General features: G+C 36.9%; 1 protein-coding gene across 2 annotated transcripts in view; it reads right to left on the reverse strand.

Annotated features, from left to right (window-relative positions):
* Nucleotides 1–9,996: 9,996 nt before the first annotated feature.
* The window catches only part of LOC137222136 (teneurin-2-like), a 385,268-nt gene continuing 376,444 nt past the window's right edge, over nt 9,997–18,820 (reverse strand). The window contains exons 4-5 of one of the 2 annotated variants that reach the window (XM_067732914.1): nt 14,217–14,291; nt 9,997–10,350 (exon numbers count right to left, since the gene is read on the reverse strand). In XM_067732914.1, coding sequence (XP_067589015.1) covers nt 10,058–10,350; nt 14,217–14,291 — 368 coding nt within the window. In that variant the 3' untranslated portion in view covers nt 9,997–10,057. The remainder of the gene's footprint in view (nt 10,351–14,216; nt 14,292–18,820) is intronic. The other variant, XM_067732915.1, reaches the window with a different exon arrangement.

An 18,820-nucleotide genomic window follows, 5' to 3' on the forward strand; every position in this document is an offset into this window, starting at 1 on the left:
ATATCTCTTTCAAGACTGATTTTTGTAAAAGAATGAGGGATAAAAATATAAAGGATTAGGGATGAAAGGGAAACAACATAGTTACAGAGGAACTTCAACAAATTACATGACAATATGATTCCAGAAGAGCAACAAGGATATAGAAACAGAAATAATCTTCAAGAAACTATTAATCAACCTGGAATAGTTCTAGCCAAAGTTCACCTACAACACACTAGCTGTTCCTTTATAAATAATTTTATGACCTGTTTTCCCTGTCCATGGCAATATTTGATGCTATTTTATTATTTAATCATGTGATTTAAAAGTAATAAACACTGGAGTCTGGCTGTTGTAATACTGTACTATATGTGCAAGCATAACAGACTCCTCTGTAAGGAACATTCTCTGTACTCTGTGAGCTTCAAATTGATGCTTTTTCAAATTTTAATATTTTAATTATAAATATTCAATGTTCATATGTTAATCAGGGATTAATTTTTCCTACTGAAATGCCAAGAAGAAGGACTCTATGTAATCCAGAGATTTCTTGGGTCCTCCTACTTAGATTACAGCTTCTCTCTCTGATATCACTGCTTCTAATTTTGTTACCTTCCTGTCCAAACGTGTGTGTGTGTGTGTGTGTGTGTGTGTGTGTGTACATGCATGTGTGCTTTAATCAGATGCTTCCTAAAACATTACTGTTCCTGCTCAAATAAACTTTTAGTTGTTCTCTAACTCTCCTTGGTCAGACCATAACTCAAAGCTCTTGGTCATCTAGTTCCTACACCTCTACTGTTATATATCTACTGCTGTCCAATGAAATTACTATGTTCCCATTAGTCTGACTTGAGTTGGAATTTTGGGGAAGACAATGTTCCTGAAAAATCATCATCATCTTTGCACCATCTCCTCATTCCCCAACCACCATACACATTGGTTTTCTTTCATTTAGAATACCCATCATCTCATTCCCATTTATATGAGTTCTAATCCTTATTTACAACCTAATTACAACTGTCTCCTTAAAGGTGCCCCTACTATACCAGTCAGCTGATACATCCAATGTTTATATTCTTATTTCTCTACTGAGAAGAGACAGGGATTTCTCTATAAATGTATAGGGGTGCTTGCTTTCTTCAATCAACAGCAAAGTAAATATTGTTATCTATCCATAAAAGAACTGGAAGCTGACACAGGGAACTGAGAGAAGAAAATGGGAATTGTATCAAAAAAAGAGTAAGGTATGATTGGTACAGACAGCTCTGAACAACAAGAAAGACAATCTGTTAGGTTGCCACAAGATAACGGATTATCCAAATATTCCAAGGAGAGACTGCTGCTTAGACTTCATCTCCTGGGAAATAAAAAGTCTAAAACAATAGTCACTTAACATTTTGTTATATATCTACATCAACATAAAAATTTTGGACACACTTCCAATATATACATTTCTGCATTTATGTACTCTACCATATATGTGTGTGGGTGTGTGTACATACACTAATACATTACGTGCACTATAAAATACACTCAAAAAATAGAAATTTTAAAGGATAAAGGAAAAGAAATGTACCTTTAAATAAAAGCTTTAATTTTTTTCTGCAACCCAGTGAACCATGATGTTAAAATCACATTTTGGAAACATGATCCCACCAATTTTAACAAGAGGGTTGAATGAAAGAATAAAGAAATTAGTGCACTGATGGGGTGATCTTTGCTAGATGCAGGGTGAGGGGGGTAAAGTATTAGGGAAAGAGATCATGACTGGGAAGGGAGGAGAGATAGAGAAGAATACATTTTATGCTGCAACTAAATTAGCCTCCCCACCAAATCACATATGATTTCTCTGACAACTCAAACTGGTTCAGGGTTGCCAAGAGGCAAGAGTTCTTATGTGGGAATTGAGAGAAAGTGGGCTCTGTTACATTCATTCTGAGGTACACGGATGGAACGGTATACTTGGAACAGTGGCTTGAGGCCTTAAAGTGACCAACAGAGCTCAAGTTAAAAGAAGGTCAGCACAGGTCTCTCTTTTCTCCTTCTCCTAAAACTGTACACTACAAAACATCAACAGTACTCATTCTGGCATTTTCATAAATACCCTTAAGATACCATTTCCCTGGCATTTGATCAATTTCTATTTCCTGATATCCATCCCCCTCAATAACATCCTTCCTCCCAATTGAACTCCATGCACACACAACACAGACACACAAATACAAAGAGACACACAACAGCTTTGTATAATGTTGAGCATCCAACAGCTCAACTTTTTTTCAGAAATTTTTTTCAGAAATAAAATAAGGATCCCCCAGACTGAAGTGTCTCATGTGCGATTACTTACTTTTTGTCAATACTAAATAAAACAGAACATAGTTTTATCCGCATCACATACGTTGTGTGTATTAAAATATGCATATTTAACCAATGTGCGTTACCTTCCAAATACCAATTTTCTTTTTCTAAAAAAAAATATTTCAAAGATCATTTTGGATCAGTGAATGTGTGATAGTGTAATTTCTTGCATCAAATACCCTATAAAGAAATATTCCCTGAACCTTCTTGTGAGCCTAGCTCTCTCCACGTAAATCCACACCCTCCTTTTTCACATTTAACACAAGCATAAATAGTATTGCTATAGTGTCGATCTCTTCTACCCACTTCAGGCCAGGCCGGTATAAAAATCCACGAATGGAGTTTCCAAAGAATGCTAACTCAAATATTTCAATCCCTTCCATTAGTAAACATGCTTGTATTTCAATTATCTTCTCTCCTTCACACATATCCTTAGGATACAAAGAGAACTGGGAGTATATTGTACTGTGATTCAGAGCCGTCCCTGAACAATACTTGGATATCCTGCTTATCCATGTAGACGAACGTTCCTTAGTTTGTGGAGCACGATTTCTGACCCGCTTTTTCCCAACTCAGCATAACCCAACAACGCTCCTAGTCTTTCTCTTTTGGGGTGCTGGAGGTCTTCATATATCACTGCATTTTCCTCTTCTAGTCTTTACTTTATTGTTTTTCACTTCATTATAACAGACTCCATAAACCTCTCGCCTGACCAAGCTGAACATAGTACGAAGTCATTTTCCTCCTCTTTGAATGGCTTCCTCCTGAAAAGCCTCAGAGTTTTCCTTAATCAGCTGAAGTAGCTAAAGTTTTTTGTGTTTTTTTTTTTTTACATCTTTATTGGAGTATAACTGCTTTACAATGGTGTGCTAGTTTCTGCTTCATAACAAAGTGAATCAGTCACACACACACATATGTTCCCATATCTCTTCCCCCTCGTGTCTCCCTCCCTCCCACCCTCCCTATCCCACCCAGCTAGGTGGACACAAAGCACCAAGCTGATCTCCCTGTGCTATGCGGCTGCTTCCCACTAGCCATCTATTTTACGTTTTGCAGTGTATATATGTGAAGTAGCTAAAGTTTTTAAAGTACGTTCTCCCTCCATCTATTTCCTAAAAGTCCATCTAGATACTTTTACATTAAAATAACTTAAACATATGTGTTAAAATTAAAGGTTCTGACCTTAAGTGTTCAATACGTCAGGGCATCTACTTCAGAAGATGGGGATGGCGTATCACCCACTTAGCCTCCCCCGGCCCACACATACAGTTACTTTATTAATTTCCATGCTAAATTGATTTTCATTTGATTTAATTTTATTGGAACCCCTTTAAACTATTTTAGAAATTTGGTAGAGCAAAAGTAAATCCATTTAACAGATAAGCCAAACTTACAGAAAAGAAGTAACATCACTATGATAAACACATGTTAAATTAAGCTACAACTGCTGGTATCTAGCTTTCTTTCTACATTTTTATGAACTCTGATTTCCCTGAAGTTTGTACATAGGTCAAGTTTGGTCATTCAAGTGCTACAAAGGCTAAGGCAGACCTTAACTGATAGGAGTAGCGTGGAGGGAGCTCAGGTGAACCAGATGAAATGGGCTTGTCTAGAGCTGCTATGGTTACTGCTTCTATGCCTGTTTGTCCAGAGGGAAACCTGGACAAATGTTAATGAGTCTTGTACATTGCAAGAGAAGCCAAAAATGAAAATTTCTAATATGAAATCTCCCCTTCTTAAAATGTTGATTAGTAATGTACAATGTGTTAAATACTGCACTGACCAAATGAAATAACTCACGGGCTAGATTCGCTCGTGGACTATACATAGTTCATCACCTCTGTAGCTGATGACTATTCCATGACTCACTTATCTCTACCTTCCACTGCTTTAACATTCCTCAAACTGAGTTTAGGGAAACCGTGAAAGGACAATCTTCTAGGCAGTTCCTTCAGCTAGTACCGAATAATACTGAACATTACATCACTAGTAACCTTTTTTCCTTTGTGTATAAGCACATAGACGTAATAGGTACATATCTGCAATTTCTGTTCTATTTACAAATGTATCACTTGAAATTTTCCCCTTCCCCTCACACACCCCAGTTTCAGAATGGGTAACTGAAATGTCTCATTACTTTTCATATGCACTTCTCAAATCCTGTCTGATTTGATTTTAGGTTCTGAGCAATTCATCCTGATTCAGTTGTGTGTGGAAAATATATACTATCAACTTCCTTAGCTTTAACTCATTTTATTTAATACTTGATTACACCTCTCCCCCATCTTTAAATTTAATTTGATCCTTGACAAACAACAACTAAACTAAAAAGTGACCGAGCAATAAGCAAAAAAGTTAAGAGTTTTCTTCTGAGTTAAGAGGCTTCCAATCGTGAACTGACACGAACATGGTACGCCTCAGCCGGTTACTGCCTTTGCTCTTAACTGAAGTGAAAGTACAGACATCAGAAACTCAGCAGCTTAAAAAGCAAATGATTATCCACCAAGCCCAATGTCTCCCCGAAGGCCTGGAGATTACATGTGTAATAATCAGCCTGCCCTTGCCAAAAGTAAGGCTTAATGCTTCATTTTTTTTTATTGTATTTATTGAATGCAGCCATTGCTTGATAGCCCCTCTGAGCATTAACAAACATGAAAGAAACCACCAAAGGAAAGAAAGAAATATATAAATAACGAAAAACCATGCCACTAAAGTTTATAATCTGGAACATGCAGTCCTGGAAATCAGGCACATACTCTTACACTCCTTCAAGTACTCTTTTCTACTTTAAAGTTACGCAAGCACTGCTTAATATGCCAAAAACCTGAATCTCTGAGGTCCCATTTAGATGCATTTGCAAAATACCAATCAGTTTGATTCTTGCTTCTGTATCATGCCATGTGACAATGCGATATTCCTAAATTTTGTTTCTGTTTCTATATTATTATCAGCTGTATTTTAACACTGTGATAATCATATATTTAGGACTCCCCTGAATAACTTTTTGTAAGATAAGGTGCCCCTAGAGCCGCTAGTATGTGGAGGTGCAGGGAACTGGACCAGAGTTATTAAAATCAAATCATCCTTGCATTTAGGAAGAGACAAGACTAAGAACCTGCGACATTTGGTGCTCACGTCCTTCATTTTTTTTCTATCCGTGATAACTCATTTCACATTCTTCTTTACAAGTGCTACTCTTTCAAATTTGCAAGTATAAAAAAAAAGATAAAGTTTAGAAACGCAATTTGAAGTAACGGTCATCCAAAAGGGATTAAAGTGTGATTTTTGTTTTATTTTTAAGGGATTGAGGCAACATTTTCTTTAGCTACCATGGAAGTTTTTTCCCATAAAATCTGGCTGAAAAAGAAATCATCCACATATCAACATCAAAAGTACAACTATTACCCTATGATTTTGTACTTATCTCTTTAACTATTCCTACTCTGAACATTTTTGCTTTTGTGAAGAGCAAAACTATGAGCTCTTGGCTATCACTGTCTGGTGCTGTTAGTAAGATTTTATATTTGTTCCGGGCACTCTCTGTAATTTTTACATGTGGCTTGGGGGCGGGGAGAAAGGAGTAGAGCGGATTATAAAACACAAAATAAATTTAAGAATATGTAAGAGGAATAGAGTGGGACAGAAATAGAAACCCACTGGCAGGTCCTGGGTGTGTTTGCTTACAGGATACTCTAATGTAAAATCTACCGAGGAGCTGCTTTTTGAAGAGAAAGAAAGAAGACTTACGAAACTCACCTCCTAGGACAAATGAAGGCCATGTAGTTGGAGGTAACGATCTACAGACAGTGTCCTGGTACTAAGCGAACGCCTGTCTCCCATCTGAGTTCATGCCCCATGTCTCCATTAACCTGCGACGAATACCTGGGTGCACTCAAGTTCTCTTGAGGAGAGAGGAACACTACAGACCTCTTCCAAGAGGACTCACAATCTAACAGAACCTGGGTTCCCCAAACACACTTCACCCAAATCCATTAGGTGCCGAGAGCCAGCCTGCTTTATAAATGCATTTGGTGTAATATAATGGAATTAACCCAACATTTATATTTTCATCCTCAAAGTACATTAGGAGAATTATAAATTTCCCAGTTGACAACAGATGAAAATGAACGCTGTCCTTATTTACTCTGGGTGGAAACAAACAGGGCAAAGGAAGGATACTTTTCTTAAAGCTTCATCCAAGGTCAGATTTTGTTTTCTGTAATTTCTGGCTTCCTATCCCAGAGCCAATCTTATTTTCTTTGTCTTTTCCTTTTTTTTTTGCTTTCTGGATTTCCAATAAAATAACTGAAACTAGAATTATGCTAAAAAAAAAAAAAAAAATCTCAAGGATATTTTTAAGTCCCCAAGGTAAAGAAACTGCCTAAGGGGGTCAAGAGTGTGCAGACCAGATTTTTTACAGCATGTGCTATTTCGCATTTTGAAGAAGGCAATTAGTTATGCTTGTGTATTAGTGGCTGCCCCTTTTTCTCCATAACTCAGGTGATAAAAAGGGCCTTGAAGAGGGCATATTTTAAGTGGGACATTTACTACCCAAAAAAGGAATGATTCTAATTTAGAGTCACCGGGAAAGCCCTTTCTATAGATGCAGTTAAATTTCACAGCTGCAAAAGCTTGGCCTCGCTGTTTCCAACTCTCACTGCCATTTCTAGCTAAGTCATCATTAGCTTAAAGATAGAGTTAAATAACCTGATAAAATAACCTGAAAACGAGAGTTTTATCTATTTAAAGCAATCCAAGGGAGCACAATATTAATTTGGTGGCCATGGAGTATGTGTAAGATGCAGAGCTGTGCGTGGTGATAACCTTGAAGAATCTACACTTGGAAAAAATAAAAATAAAAGGGAGAAGGACAAATTCACCTGTGTGTTTGGCGTGATGGGACTTTCAAGTTCCTACTTACTAGTAGGTCATTTTTGTCACAGCAGCATGTACGAAGAACTGTTGACAGTTAGGGATTTTTATTACATGAGTTTGAAGGTTGGATCCATATTTTAGGTTATAGAAAGCCAAGTTGATTTTTGAGATATGTCTTGACTTGCTACCTATGCTTAGCAAAACCACACTAGGAATTTTTTAAGGCAATTTAAAATAAGTGCTGTGAAAATCTCTGTACCCCAAGATCCCACCATAAAAATGAAATAAAAATACATGGGGTCCAAAGAAAAGATTCATTCCATGGCCACATATCCTTAAAATCTAAAATGGAATTGGAGGGCTTCTTTCTCAGAGTATAGATTCTCGTTACTTCCTCTTCAAGAGAAGCATATCTAAAAGGTTATTGATTTGGTTCTGAAGGACAGAGCGTTTATTACGGAGGAAGCCATGGCGGAGTACGAGTGTGAGAAATTAATGATGGCTTTGTAAGTGTCCATGCTGTGGTGTGGAACCAGTGGGGCAACTGTCAATCTATATGATAATACATTCCCAAACTTCATAAAACCAGTGAGGTGAAAACGCATTGATTTTTGGGAGGGAGCTAAATAGAATTTATCAAAAGGAAAGGGCAAGAAGTTGACTGAAGTTAACACCTCAGGCTGCAGAGTAGCCCACACCTCACTTTTTATTTGGTTGAGGAGTTTATGATGTGACGTGTACAATTTCTGGTTTTTATTTCTGGCCCCCAAGGAGAACAGAGCATGCGTCATATACATCTTTGGAATCTGTGAAATACTGAAAAAATTAAAAAAGAGAAAAGGAAACACATTCTATCTGTACATTTTTAAATAACCATCTATCACCTAAGCTTGAACTCTGGCTTCAGAATCCCCCCTTCATGCTCGGCCAGATTCAGGAACAAAAGAATGGCTTCCTGGTTCTAAGTACATTATCTAAGTTCTTTATGCAATTCTGATTGTATTAGAACTAGCATTACAGGGAAAAATCGCCACACTGTATCTAAGGGTTTATTTCCTATCAGTACACAGGGATTTATACAGAGTGCCGCAAGGTGAAAACTGTTTGAATATGTTTCAAATGATATTGGAAAAAAGCAACTACCGTTGGTTTACATCTTTACCTGTAAAATCCCCTCAACCCTAACAGTTGTAGGTAAATTCAAGGCAAGCCTTTTTGCTCCCTTTTCTTCTCTGGAATCCTCCCCTTATTCATTGAGTTTTTAAGATGTATACGGCTTAAAAAAGAAAGGATGTGAATTCTAGGAATATGTATAAATAATTCTTTATAGATGGTGCCCATGAGACCAGCGAGAATTCCAACCATGGAACATTTGCTAAAACAGCTTGTTTAAGATATGCCGTAAGTTCTTGGATTACAAATGATTTTATTTATTAGGCAATCAAAGTGCCTGCATTTAAATAGTACCTGACACACACTGAAGTGGAAAAAGTACATCAGTAAATGGATTCAATGTATGCCTTTATGAAAACTTCTGAAAGTAATTTCCCAACAAATAAGCACCTTTAGAGTGCTGAATGTACCAAGTGTCAGAATTCTGTTAAAATTCAAAAGGAGTCAAGTGCAGATTTTTCCTTGAGAGGACACCTTGATTAGCTACCTGAACTGAGACATAAGGAAGACGCATCCCCTTGTCCTCACTGTAGAATAAATTATTTCACAATTAAACATAAATTTAAATGCAACACAGTGACATCTTTTAGAATATACACGACTTACCCAGGAAATGATGTGTTTTCAACACGGTTTGGAGAATAAACGATATTTAGCTATGCTTTTGTATTTACAAAAAGCTGCCTGCCTGCCTGCCAATTTCTTTCTTTTATTTTTTAAAGGCAAGAAAATACTTAGAGCTGCTCTAGTAGAGGTTTATACTATTTATGGAAACCTGCTTAACTGATCTATTTGTAAACATTCTAACGGTAATTCTTTTAGCAAACACACAATATATTCATAACAAACCACATAGCATCTGATGTTTTCTCAATAAATCCACCATACCTAATGCAATTTATCTTTTAAAAAATGTTTTGGACTCAACACGGTTCTGAGTTGCTAAGAAAGCCACAAATAAGCACCTTCTCTCTTTAATGACTTGCTTAGGCTTCCCTATATTTACTGCTTAATGATCGGAAGCATTCAATTTTCAAAATTTCATTAAAACACATCCACAAAGCTGATGGATAAAGCAACAGTGATTTGTGACAGAAGGTGTGGGAAGCCGTGAACCTACATAGGTACCAAGGAGAAAAATAAACATAGACGAGAATACTTTTTTGAAGACAAGTCTCTTCCTATTTGTCATTATTAAACTCCAGAGCATCTGTTCCAAGTTTGATCTCCAATACGGATATGAGGCATTGCCGCCTGGAAATGAAAGTCTAAGATAAGGTAGGATTCTTAAGAGTTCTTCACGAAAAAAAATAACCCAGGTTGCCATTTACTGGGAAGAGGAAATCAATACAAAGACCTAGAAACTTGTGGAGAGAGGACATTTTCTAGGTATAGGTCATAGTTTATCAAGTTGCTTCTTTTGCAATGCAATTTACTTGCTAATAAGACCAACTGACGATGCCTGAAGAGTGTGCTATCATCAAAATGTGATTTTAAAATTCTCTCCTCATTTTTTGTGTGTTTGAGGTTTGCTGGTTTATTTTCCCCCAGCTCAGCGTGGGTAGACAAGGTCGATTTAAAAGAAAATGAATGGTTTTTATATGCCTCTTTATTAAAACACAAAAACATCCCAAGCCCCACATTGTGCAGTACCCAGAACATTAAAAAATATTTAAGAAGCAGGCCTACCGTTCTCATCATCTGACTTATTTTCGTTGTCAGAATCAGTCAAGGTAAGGGCCGAGTTTTCACGACTGGACAGGCCGGAACTGCGCCTGGATTTTATCCCTCTCCCCCACAATCGGATGGCATGTTCTGGAGACATCCCTCCCTCTGTATCGGAGTCGGCGTCAGACCCTGTGCTCAGAGAGTAGCCCTGGTGAAGGATCCCCATGTCGGAACAGTAGCCGCTTCGGTGCGGGGAGGGCTCACAGATCCCCAGCTCTGCAAGGGTGAAGTTAGTTCCTAGGGTGACAGCAACAAAGAGACCGATTAAAATTTGTGAAAAGCTTTCAAACTTCAAATTTATTCTTACAAAAAGCAGACAGACATTTTCCTGTTCAAAAAATATACCTGATTTGCTGTAGTATACAGCTAAGCAAGAGTATTTAGGATACTGGGGTATATTTGAGAACAAGAGCAACAAAAAAGTAAACGTCTAAGATTAATTTTAATCCTAGAACAGAATGCTCAGATTTTATTTGAAAAATTTTTAAGTATTTACTGTTGTCTAGGTAGCACCATGTAGCTGATAAAAACACTGGATTTATAAGAGGAGCTAATATATACCAAGCACGTGCTTTGCTCCAGGCATCTTTTATTCTGCAACTTTTAATTTACATTTAAAATTTTCACAACGACTTTATGATGGTGATAACATTACTGGAATCATTCTGTCAATAAGGAAACTGAGGAACAGAGAATTTAAGTGACTTACCCAAGGTCACACATCTAGACTGTAGTAAAACCTGGATCTGATCCTTGAGCAGTCTTCATGTCAAAGAAGCTTAATCCTCCAATAAATGGGAGTGGTGGCCAGGAGACCTGGGGACCAGTCCTAGCTTTCCACTGGTAAGCCTCATTGTGGCAAGTCTCTCTTAACAACTTGAGCCCCAGTTTTCTCTTCTGTAAAATCTGGGTATTAATCTCTTAAATTCCTCTCAGAATCACTGTGTGTTTTATATGTGATAATACATACACCCAAGTTTGTTCTTTTTTTTTTTTAAGTGAGTATAGGTAAGGTGTTAATTAAATGAGCATCCTAGAGATGGAGTTAGTCCACTTTTATTTTGTTTTTTAATTAATTGTTATTGGAGTATAGTTGACTTACAATGTTGTATTAGTTTTAGGTGTACAGCCAAATGAATATGTTTTATATATATATATATATATCTCCATTCTTTTTCAGATTCTTTTCCCATATAGGTCATTACAGAGTATTGAGTAGAGTTCCCTGTGCTATACAATAGGTCCTTATTAGTTATCCATTTTATATATAGTAGTGTGTATATATTAATCCCAATCTCCTAATTTATCACTTCCGCCCACGTTTCCCCCTTGGTAACCATAAGTTTGATTTCGAGATATGTGAGTCTGTTTCTGTTTTGTAAATAAGTTCATTTATATCATTTTTAATTAGATTCCACATATAAGTGACATCATATGATATTGTTTTTAAATGGTATCAATTTCTTTTTGCTAATATAATTTAAAACCACAAGTGGGTTTTATCAAGGACAGTGAATGTGTGCACATGTGGGGAGTGCAGGGGTGGGCCTGTGGTTTGAAGGGAAGCAGAAGAGAATAGGCATTTATTGAACACGTCTACGCCACCATGTGTTGGGCATGGGGCCAGGTACTCTAATAGGTTTTATCTCATTTCAATCTCATAAAAGCACAGCAGTTTAGGTGTTAACCACTTTACAGGGAAGCTAAATACTGTCTCCAAGGTCACACCTGGGCAAGTGGCAGATCCACGAATCACCTCTACATCTGCAGACCCCAAGCCTACACTCTCTCTGCAACGTCAAATGGTCTCAATCAAAAACCAATTGGGCAACATTTTTGTACAGTGAATGCTTTATCTATCTGTGTGCTTTAACATTCAGCTTCTTAAAAAGACATTTTATGGTCTCACTGCATATTAGATGGACTCATGTGGTCCACTGTATTTACTGACATGTAAATCTGATTTTTTAATTCTTACCCAATTTATGGGCAATGAAATAAATGTAATGAAGAAATGCACTTTTATGCTATAAGTGAAGAAAGTCTTCTAAATAACACCAAAGCCATGGGCTTACTCACTCTCTCTCTATTGATTACATTAGAGCCACTCATGTCTCCAAACTCATGATATAATTAACACTATGATCATCTACATTCATGATATCATTTCTCAGATTTTATTTTTAAAAAGCCCCAAATAACTGTTTATATTAACCTAGTATAATATTAATTTGTGATAGGCACAAGTGTTTTTATTCTGAGGCTTTCCTTTCCCTTCTCTACTGCACACTGAACTTCCACAGCTTATTTCACTGTGTAAATGGGATCAAATCCAATACTTGACACAATTGTTTCTGGAGAGTGAAACCTGTTCATTGGAGAGCCAACCCAAGCAAACATTTCTGTGGGGGGCGGGGTCATTTCCTACTACCTGTCCAGGGAAGAGGGGTGCTTCCACCACCACTCAGTGCAGTTCTAAGTGTTTATTCCCTGGGCACAGTTTCATGATGCTGTCTGAAATTCTCTACCCAATGTATTCTGTTCCAGTTTGCGTCCTTGGCAATTAGGTATTGTCTTCTAATTGTACACTAAAATGTATATTTCAGTTTCAGTAGTCTATAAAACTAAAGTTATTGAGTTCATATATATCTGATTTTATAATACTTTTCTCTCCATTGTTGCTTTTCTCATTCTTCAGTCATTGGAAAAAGTCATTTCATATGAGCATTCTCCCATCTTGTCTTCAGAGCTCACATTCATTCTGGAGGGTCATGAGGGATATTGCTTCCTTTTCCTCCAATAAAGGAAAACAACCCAAAGTAACACATACATGTTCTTATTCCACATGTGGGAATTTTGAGCTCTATGATTCCATTTGAAATGGAGTGTTTATGTATTAAGGCAACTTTCCTGATGGTTTTCTCACATCTCATTATCCGGGACTAGCTTCAAAGACCTCCTCAGGAAAAGAGAAATGGCCCTGTGAGCAAAGGAAGCCTCAGCTTTCCGAGGAGCCCACGTGCTCTTCAATCTGGGTATTAGAAGTCATAGACAGGGAGCCTAGGGCATGGGGAACTGTGGAATAAATGCGGTGCCCCTTCTTTGGTTACGACATTTACTTGATGATAAGAAATAAAAATACTTTTCTGTTAAAACAAACTTGAGATCCTCATAAATCAGTGAAAATTTGCATGCATTTTTCAAGTAACCACAATGTAAGAAAAGAAAAAAGTGTACTTCAAGAGCTTCAACTTCAAGCTTACATACGTGAAGCTGCCAACAAGAAACACTGTAAATTGAAGGTATTATACCAAATTCACCAGAAAAAGTTAAATAAGTTCACACTTGTAGAAAGGCAGGCTTTCCTTCTTCAAAAATATTCCCTTCTAAACTCCTCAGCTTCATCTTCCACTAGGACCACACTTCCCCAATGTTACCCGCTCCCCACAATTCCTAGTTTGGTACCTTATTGTCCTCAACAAACTCACAGAAGAGAAACCTCACTCTAAGTACCTGGGGCAGATTTTGGACCAAGTCTTTCCCAAATTTGCTGGTTTAATATATGAAGCTGGAGAGCCATAGACATAGTAGAAAGGAAAGACTGGTCTAACATTTATTAAATCACTCAACAAATATTTATTGTTCCTAGTGCTGTGCTAGGCCTTGGAGATATAACAGTGAGAAGTATAAAAATACAGTCTGTGACATTTACAGTCTAATCGGGAAAGGGGCATTAATCAAAGAATCACATAAAAAAGTACAATCTATACAGTGATAAATACTATAGAGAAAAGGGCCAGGGAGCCATGAAAGGTCATCCGGTGCTCCAACCCTTCATCCTGTCGCAGCTTGCCCACCAGATGTTCACCTAGTGGTAGACACGAGGGACTGGGAGTTTACTCCACAGAGAAGTTATCACGTCCCCTTCCATTTGCTCTTACCATACCCAGTTTCCCAAGCACTCCTCTATGTGAATTTATTTCAGACAAACATTTTTCATGTATTTTGGCTGAGACGAAGTCCTCATGTTATACCACTTTGCTTAGCATGTAAATAGTACAGGGGAATGTTAATATTATGTCAACTTATTGTTTTGCACTTACTTTGCTCATTGATGGAAGACTGATTTGGCTCTAATTCATCTTGTATAATTATGTCTTTATTAAGCTCCATGGCAGCTTTGAATAGAAGAGAGAAACTAGTCACTGTGTGATTCTCCAAGCTAAGGTTTCTAGTGGAAAGCAGTCAACATTTCACTCCTTCTTTACTATCTTGCAGAGGATAAAAAGAGGCACAATACTGCAGCATTCATGGAACACATATTCACCCTCTATCTGCCTCCAACCTCGCCAGATCACTAATTAAAGCGGGTGTGGACGATGTCCCCAACTCCTTCCATCTCCGGTGAGTGTTTTATGGCTGTTGCCAATACACTGCTTAATGTGGCCCCATATTACATTGTCAAGGCCAGAGTCAATATTTTGATAGATGAATGATTACACAAAAGCAATTATATTTATATCATGGAATTTTATTATAATTTAAGGTGTTATCAATGTCTAAATATTGACACTGAGAGAACAGCAATGTCTAAAAACTGTTAGGTGATCAGGATAGCAGAACGCAAGTCTTTAAAAATAACTCCATGGATAAGTCTCTTTTGCTTTAAGTTGTCTTTTTTTTTTTTTTTTTTAAATCGTAATCTCAGTGTATGACCCGGATCCTTTCCAAAACTTTTTTAGAGAAAAATTTTGCAACAGGTATCAGGAGTCATCCTTTGACCAGCTAATTTTATTTGGGGAAAAAAATCCTAAGGAAGGATGTGTCAGTGCACTGTGATCTTGGCTTTATTTTCTAAGTTTTTCCCAACTTCTCGCATTTTGAAATAACCTTTAAGTAGGAAAAGCACATATGTCGCTAAGTCAGAATTATCATGTCATGGTAATACCAGCGAATACAAATAGCACTGAAAATGTCAGCATTTGAACAGATTTTTACTATGAGGGCAGGAAGATAAAAGTTAACCGTAGTAATGGGGGTGGGTACAATACAGAAAACTTTTATTATCTAAATGTTTACTATGTGAGTCCCCTGAGTTTAAGAGAAGAAATTTCACACGGGAGAGCAGAAGTTGCTATAACATGAAACTAGTCAATAGTGATCACTTACGAAATTAATCCCCACCTATCCTCACCCACTTACTACTCGTATCTCTTCTCATATCAACCACCGTATTAATGTCTATATCATCAATTAGTTGCTGATAACAGGAAGTAATATGGTGCCAATCTGAGATTAAATTATAAAACTTGTGAAGATGCAGATATCCATGAAGTCAATAAAAGTGATGCTAAAAAACACTAGGATTGTAATCAAGGACATAAGATAACAAAGATTTAACAGAATTAAGCTGTTAACAACAGAAAACAGAAATTAATGTCAGCATGATCAAAAGATGATGGACTTCTGGTTCTAGATTAAGATAAAATTTCCCACGTCTCTCTACACTTCCCACTAAAGACCGCTAAAATCCCTGGACAGTACAAGCAAAAACTACATAAAATGAGTCTAAAAGAGGATGAGAAGAAGACAGATCTATTAGGGTCCTGGGACCTGAGGAAAAACGTAGCTGAGTTCTCTGGGTTTTCTTTTTGCCTCATATATCCCAGACGTGGTGCTGGAGAAATCTGCAAATTGGAAATACCAATGGAAGCAGATAAAATAAACCCAAAGTAAAGCCTACTTCTATGAGGGGTCCTTCCCCACCTCCACAAACACACCAGGGTGGAATCAAAGAAGACTGAGTGGTGAGGTGGAACTTTCACTGTCACCCAGTGGAAAAGAGCTTTCCCTGATTCCCTGCAAAGGTGTCACTGGAGTCCATGAGGGGATTCTAGACTTCCATCTACACACAGTGGTACTGAAGTACCCCTCCCTCTCCCTGCTGAAGTCAGAGGAGGATAAATGTTAAATCTAGTTTCACCACCACTGGAGGACTCATGAGGAACTCTAAGGAGGTGCCCCTCTCCCTCTCAACCAGGTTGGTATCTGCAGGGTCCCAGTGGCGAGGCTGAAAACCCAACTCTGCCCAGTAACAAGGAGGCATCCCTCCCCACTTCACCCCAATTCCCGCCCTTGTCAAAGTGGGTCACGTGAGGAGCCTGGACTTTCACCTCCACCTGGCAGTCAAGCCTCAGGGTCCCACTTTCCCCACTGGCTTGGTATCAGAGGAAGCCTGCTGAAACAGAAGATTTAAGTAAGAACCAGATTTTCAAAACATAATACTTCAAATAGCCAGTATACAATACAAAAATCATTCATCATACCAAGAACCAGGAAAATCTCAACTTGAATGAGGAAAGATAATTATTTAAATAAAAGGTTAATGAGAGGCCCTTTGGAAAATTAATGAATCCATCAAATATTTTTTTTGCAAAATATGACCCCCTGTGATCATGCTGCAAAACGCCACTAGGAATGAAAGATGTAATGTTGTACAGTCATACAATTGTGCCATAAAATGCATATCATGCCCCACACAAATTGTTATTCTTTATCCTTTTGAATAATTATAGCACATTTGGAATAATAAATTGTATTAAACATAAAATAAAATATACTCTTGATAATCAATCTTATTTTCTCAAGATAAAGTCACAATAAATTATTCTTACTGTTTAATATGAAATATTGCTTCTTTCTAAACACTGATTCCTTTTGGAAGTGGCCTTTTTTCTAGGATCATTTATCCTAAGACAAAGAGAATCTCTTGTAAATAAACACGGGTCACTTTTCTCAAGCAAATGTTAGACTCTACACGTTAAAGTCAGGAATGAATACTCACTCCAAACTTTTTAGCAGATATTTAAGAAAAAAACACAAATTATAATGTTATAATTCTCTTTATCAAAGAAAGTGAATTTAATCAGATGCTATAAGCTTTTGCAAAATAGAAACCCATCAAGAAAAATATCGAAATTATAAGAGATAAAACATAACTTTCATTTCAGTTTGATTCATCAAAATGTATCACCAAATTATTATCTTACATTGAATGTCAATACTTTAAATTTTGAGCAATTAAAGATATGTGTAAGCTACACCAAAAAATCAGTCGAAATCAGTTACCAACATTATCTAAAATATTATTTTCATAAAAATTTAAAATCTACATATTTGTACATGCAATGGTAACAATTTTGAAAGCCAATGAAGGAACTACTTATGAATTCTAAATTTTATGCTTGTGTATTCTAAAATTCTTCACATCAACTCTCTCTTAATGCCCTTCTAAAGTTCATCTGATTTTACACATTCAGATAGTTTCCCAAATGTTGACAAAACTGTTCACAAAAAATCCTGTGGCTTAAAACTACAGAGTAGATGTACATGCATTATTATTCATAAAATTTAGGTCCAATATTTATATTTCAAAAATACACCTCAAGAATCAAAATTTTCTGTTGTGTAGAGCACACAACACAATATTTTGGTATTTCTAAACTTGTATAATAATTATTTTGGTCTCTATCTGAATCTCTGTCTGACATGTCACAACTTATCCAATTCGTAACTAGAATCACTCCAATGTTAATAAACACATTCCAAATCAAAGAAACACCAAAGGCTAGTGAAGAGAGGAGAGTTTCCAATATTTGAGGTTTTTCCTGTAAGCTTTACCCCCTCAAAGCCAAAGGTGAATGTGGCATTCTCCTCTGATATGGCATTTTCACACATTCCAACCTGAACAAAGCCCAACTTGGAAAACCCAAAAGCGACTGCAACAAAGCATCCTGCTGAACAACTGCCAGTTCAGAAATAGAAAGGAAATGCTCCAGCTAGCTGGAGACTCTCTTCTGCTGATGAAAATTCCAACAAGATTAAAAATCATTCCAGTATTAAAAACTATACCAATCAGTTATCCTATGTAAGAGAATTACAAAGGCATACAGTCATCTGACCCTGTGAGACTCCGCCTCTCCAGTTTTTTTATTAATTAGAAAAAATAAAGAAATCAAAGGACAATAGTGGGTTAGCTCCAATGGTCTAGCTCTTCTAAGTTTGAGAACGTAAGTAGCCTACTTTTACTGAGGACTTCAGAACGTGGCAGGCGCTGTCCGAAATGCTTTTATATACAGTTTTCCAATTAATTAGGACCGCAACCCTGTAAAATAGTCACTATGTATACGGCCTAGGGTTAAACTGCGAGTTCCAGTGTCTGTTTTAAAAATACTCGTTGACCATATATTCTCAGAATTAATTACTTCTGATGAGTCTCCACTTACTCATTTGTAAAACAGACGTAAAAATAGCACCTGCCTTCATAAGATTCTTGTGAGCATTGAATTAGATAAAGCAGGTAAAAGTGCTTAGAACACTACCTGCCACATAGTAATCACACAACAAATGTACATAATATAATGATCATCATCAGCTTACAAATGAAGAAACTTTGCTTTTTTAAAAAAAAATTACAGAATTATTAGCTCTTTTCTTTTTCTTGAGTTGATTTTGAAAATTTTGGAACAATACATTTTTCTAGGAAAGTGCCCATTTCATCTATGTCTTCAAATGGATTGGCACCAAGTTATCCAAATATTTTTAAGTCCCTTCAAATTTCTGCTAGGTTTGTATCAATAGGATGCTGTCTTTTTTTTTTTTCATTCCTGACATCATTTCTTTGTGCTTTATTTTAACTGGATTGGTT

This window comes from Pseudorca crassidens, chromosome 3, assembly GCF_039906515.1.
Source record: "Pseudorca crassidens isolate mPseCra1 chromosome 3, mPseCra1.hap1, whole genome shotgun sequence".
NCBI classification, from domain to species: Eukaryota; Metazoa; Chordata; class Mammalia; order Artiodactyla; family Delphinidae; genus Pseudorca; species Pseudorca crassidens.